This window comes from Penaeus chinensis, chromosome 4 (assembly GCF_019202785.1).
Source record: "Penaeus chinensis breed Huanghai No. 1 chromosome 4, ASM1920278v2, whole genome shotgun sequence".
NCBI lineage: Eukaryota > Metazoa > Arthropoda > Malacostraca > Decapoda > Penaeidae > Penaeus > Penaeus chinensis.
Window position 1 is genome coordinate 7752983 of NC_061822.1, and position 5000 is coordinate 7757982.

Below are 5000 nucleotides of genomic sequence, written 5' to 3' on the forward strand. Positions count from 1 at the left end.
TATTATTTTCACAATTATTATCATCATTGCCATTGATATTAGCATTATTACCATTACTGGTATCATAATTATTATTGTTATCACTATAACCTTGTTATGATTTTTATTATTGCTTATTATTTGTATTATTATCATCATTACTTTTTATTATCCTTATTATTTTTTTCTTAATTAAAAAAATATATATTCCTATTAATTTTCTTGTTGTTATTATTACCATTATTATTTTTTTTTAGTAGTAGCATCTTCATTATCATTCTTGTTATCATTGGATGGAATCCAGTGGATTTCGAAACTGTAGTTTCATTTTTAATAAATCTAGTTTTATCATTGTGGGTTTTTCTACCATTATCATCCTCATCATTATTATTATTATCATTATTATTACTATTATTATTATTATTATTATTATTATTATTATTATCATTATTATTATTATTATTATTATTATTATTATTATTATTATTATCATTATTATCACTATTATTATTATTATCATCATTATTATTATTATTATCCTATTCATTATTATTATCATTATTATTATATTCATTATTATTACTATTATTATGACATTGTTATCATTATTTTCTTTATCATTATCATTATTATCATTGGTGGTGTTATCATTATTATCATTATCATTATATATAGTTACTAATATTGCCATCATCAATATTATTACGATTATTATCATAGCTATCACCGTCACAGTGATGTGTGGCTTGTCACAGGGATCACCAAGCTTATGGGTATTAATAACAGTTTATTGCGTAATTTCATTTCATTAATGTCTCGTAAATATAACCTGACTTTATAAACGGCATCACAAAAATAGTGCGAATAACAGCAAACAATTTCCACGCATTCTTCCAACAGATATAATGTAAAAGCAAAACACTCTACCAGACACAAATTTAAATCAATTTCTCCCGGTAAAATAAGAAAACTAACACGGACACAAAATCAGAAAATCAAGTATGAAAGTAAAGTGAGTAGAAGAAAAGGGTAAAACAAAAAAAAACGTCATGATCCGAAACGTAAGAGAAGCAGCCGATGTTTCTGTTCAAAGTTTCGTCTGCGAAGTTCCGGAACGAGGAGTTTATTCGCACTTTCCTCCTCGATCTCCCGTTGGTTGCACACAAAGAACCTCCTCCAACAATGAAAGGTTAGCTTCAATTCGCCAAATCTTAGCTTAAAGACCGGCCGTTCAGGCTTAAATAGCTTACCATCGATTCGGTATCGGATGAAATGTATATTCTGTGTTGCTTTTACCAATTTATAATCGGTAAATTGCTTTTGTCGGGAGTGAAAACACAAGCATGCAAAAACACCTGTCACCTGCTTGGGTTAGCGACCTGCGTGGGGATTGCAGGCCGATGCAATGTTGCAGGCAGGGTTCTGTGGTAGGTGCATACATTACGGTTAATTACTGCGTGAAAGCTTGTGAGAGGCGTATTGATTTTGCTCTTCTTGGTGAATAACGCTGGGTATTTTCCACAGTGGTCCGTCGATCCTGACCCAAATATGAAAGTAAATTGCCATAAGTCGAAAAAAAAACATACCGGTCTTCGCATATGTTTATAATCACACACGTTTGTTGATTTAATTCCTTCGAAATTTGACAAGGAAGAGAGTTACAGCAAACAAAGCATTCCAAACACGAAAATGAAATATGCCGGTAATTGCACCGAGTCTATGAATAGCTCGGAATTAAATGCTCCTTTTTCCTGCAAGATGCTTTTGTGTAGTTAGCTTTCCTTCTCTTGAAAATCCCATATGCTGTTTAGAAAATATGATTTAGAAAGGGATGACAATGCATTTCTTATTAGGCTTTCAGTATGTAGTGCATTTATGTTTCTGAATGTTGCTAACCTATATTTCATTTGGAGTTGAAAAAAATGAATAAATAAATTGCATAGATACATAAACATAGAAAAAAAAATTGGTATTAAGTATATTCCTTCCTGCTGTCATAGATTTCCAGTTGATCATGGGATTAACACTACCAGGAAGATTGCGTATTATTATTCTGTAGATGGTTTCTGCTCTCCCCTATGTAAAGTAATATTCAAGAATAGGACGGTCAAATAATGCTTTGCACTCACTCAAAGGCCATCTGTCACCGTCGCACACATTCTGGCAAGATGTAGCTTGGGCTGGGGGCTTATTTCTCGAGAAGTCACCATGAACAACTTTCTTTTGTCTAGGCATGGCATCACATGCATGAATCTGCGGATTTTGATATGCTAGTGTGGGCATACCTCTTTTACTTTTTGCAGATTACCTTTTATATGTAATAAAGTATATTACATTTTTTCTCTATTTCAACATGGTCCTATTCTGGATAATTAGGTCACCCTAATTAACCTGCATTCGTTTTTCAAAATGACTTTTTATTGGTTTTGTTAATAAGATAACCTGTCTGTAATGGCCTTGAACAATGTAGGATTCATGTTGAACAAATTGCAAATAAATCAATGAAGCAAAGAACACAAACAGGTGTATTCATGTGTTTTCTTGTTCTTCCCTTTATGTTATTTGTTTTGTTTGTTGTGATCTTGGCACCTGCTGACACACTCGTAAAGGCTTACTGACAGTCACAGTATGTGTATTGTGAAGTAGCGGCAAGCACACTACACTAAACTACCATTTTTTGGACTTGAGATTGTTAGCCATCTGCAACACATCATAGCAGATTTAGATAGAATAGTCAGTAATTACAAGCAAAAGGTTTTGAGAGCCACTGTAAGAGTTTTAAATATTAATCTCATTCTCTCCCATTTACATTGGCTGTGGTCTATCAAGATCTTTTTGAACCTTAATATGATCTGTGATAAAATGCCTACAAGATATTTCCAATCGAATAGTGGTACAGTGTCAACTAATCACTGCAAGAAAAATGTGTGAAAGACTGAAAATAAAGATCTTAGGCTCACTTGATGCTAAATTACTAGTGATGTCTGCAAGCTTTATCTTAACAAAAAGTTACACATAGGCCAGTGGAGGATGCACAAGTGTATCAGCCATATTTATCATATATATTTTTATTTCCTACCTTTTTTATGCAAATAATTTACAAAATTATCTGTAGTATCTTTTACAGCTAGGGTATAAGATCAAAATTCAAGTATACATTTCCCAATGAATCTCAATACCATGTTCACTTTATTATTCATTTAACAGTGAAATCGTTATCTACTGCAAACTTTACTCAGGCATTATTTCTCTACAGATCAATCAGTAATGCGGGAGAACACAGTCGCCACCGAAATTGGGAAGTTTAACTTGCTACAGGAGCAGCGTGTTCATACTTATAGACTCTTTGAAGAGTAAGTCAGTATTGAGAGGACAGATGTACTCTCATATTTGTATGTCTTTTTAAGTCAAAGTACTTTGTTAATGATTTATACTGTGTGCATGTGCATGTATTTATACTTTTGTTTACATGTTATTATTTTAGTGAAAATATGGATGGACTATTAGAACTGATTCTATAGTAAGAAATAATAATTGATATATACTGTACCAATATTTGAAATATTAGCAATCAATTTTATCAGAATGCTAGTGTGATTTTAATGCCATGAGGGCTTTTTAGTATTCTGGCACAAAAGGTATCCACAGGTAGTAGTTAAATATGGAAGTCCTTGAGAAAGGAAATATTAATTATGTATAGCTTGGTTCTTTGGATTATGAATAATGCAAATGACATGGATACTTTTGTCCAAGTGAAGTTCAAATCAAGTCTGATTTGGACATTGGATATTTTTGTATTGCTTTATTGGTGATACACTGTAATTCTCATCTAAGGAATAAATATTTAATTTGAAATTTTATTACTCGTGCTTGTGTTTGTACAATTAAACATTTTATTCATTATGGAAAGGGATTGATGAAGACAAAATTACAGTCTCGAAAGTTGATCACCGATATGAGAGTACTAATACATTTCACTTTCGCAGGGGGCACAAGATATATTTGAGTTCAAGTCCAAACTACGACTTCCCCACTTTTCGGCAGTTGGTTCATGATGTCACACAAGAATTCAAGAGAATATCAGGAGATATCATATCTATTGAGAAGAACCTTAGAGCTAGCGGTAATGGTGCTGTTGCAGATACAGTTCTAGCAATTCAAGAATGTGAAAAAAAGAAGTTAGAGTTGGTAAGTCAATGCATTTAGAGAGACTAATATTTCATCATTAGAAATATCAAATTTGGAATTCCAAATAGTATACAATTATTTAGTTGTCTTTTTTTTTTTTTAATTGATAAACCAGATGGTTTAAATATATCAGCATAACATGTTTGGGAAAGAACATCCAAATATATATATATGGTCTTCAATATATATTCTGAAGTTGATCATAGCAAATGAAGAAGAGAAACTAGATCATAATGCTTTGAAAAATAGGTTATACTGTTTTCATTAACTTACCTCCTTTTACAGACTGCTCATCTGCAGCTTGCACGGCAGATGGTTACAGAGTGCAGTGAAGGCGAATTAGAAAAGATGAAAGAAAAAGAAATTAGAGCCGAGCTGGGACACGTAGTAGAAGAAATCAATGACCATTTAACTGAGCTCCGATATGAAATTTACAACGCGGAATAATAATGTGTACTTAAAGATTTTCTGTTTGAATGCCATACTATAAGTAGGTTTTATCTAGCTTAAAGCTCAAGATGGAATATATAGCAGTGAAATACATCTTCAGTGGTGGGAATAGTAGCTTGCATCAGCCAGATTCATTATAAATATTAAGCAAGGTTTAAAAATGGATGGGATTATTTTGGTGAGCCTGCAAGCTTATGGTCAAATATAAAATGGAAATTAAAAAAGAATATTAATGGGTTAAGCAAAGTTTAATAAAATGATAGATCTGATCGCACAGAACTGCAGTGAATAAATATATTCTTATAAGCAAAATTATAAATGAAGCCAATTGAAAGTATCATTTTGGAAGCGCTGCAGTTTACAGATGGGAATGTGTAGTTACA

General features: G+C 32.2%; 1 protein-coding gene across 2 annotated transcripts in view; it reads left to right on the forward strand.

Moving 5' to 3' along the window:
- Window positions 1-1038: 1038 nt before the first annotated feature.
- The window catches only part of LOC125046251 (required for excision 1-B domain-containing protein-like), a 4504-nt gene continuing 542 nt past the window's right edge, over window positions 1039-5000 (forward strand). The window contains exons 1-4 of one of the 2 annotated variants that reach the window (XM_047644030.1): window positions 1039-1168; window positions 3236-3332; window positions 3966-4167; window positions 4453-5000. The exon at window positions 4453-5000 is cut by the window's right edge and continues 542 nt beyond it. In XM_047644030.1, the coding sequence (XP_047499986.1) occupies window positions 1057-1168; window positions 3236-3332; window positions 3966-4167; window positions 4453-4614 (573 nt within the window). In that variant the 5' untranslated portion in view covers window positions 1039-1056 and the 3' untranslated portion in view covers window positions 4615-5000. Of the gene's footprint in view, window positions 1169-1261; window positions 1407-3235; window positions 3333-3965; window positions 4168-4452 lie in introns of those variants that run through there. The other variant, XM_047644040.1, reaches the window with a different exon arrangement.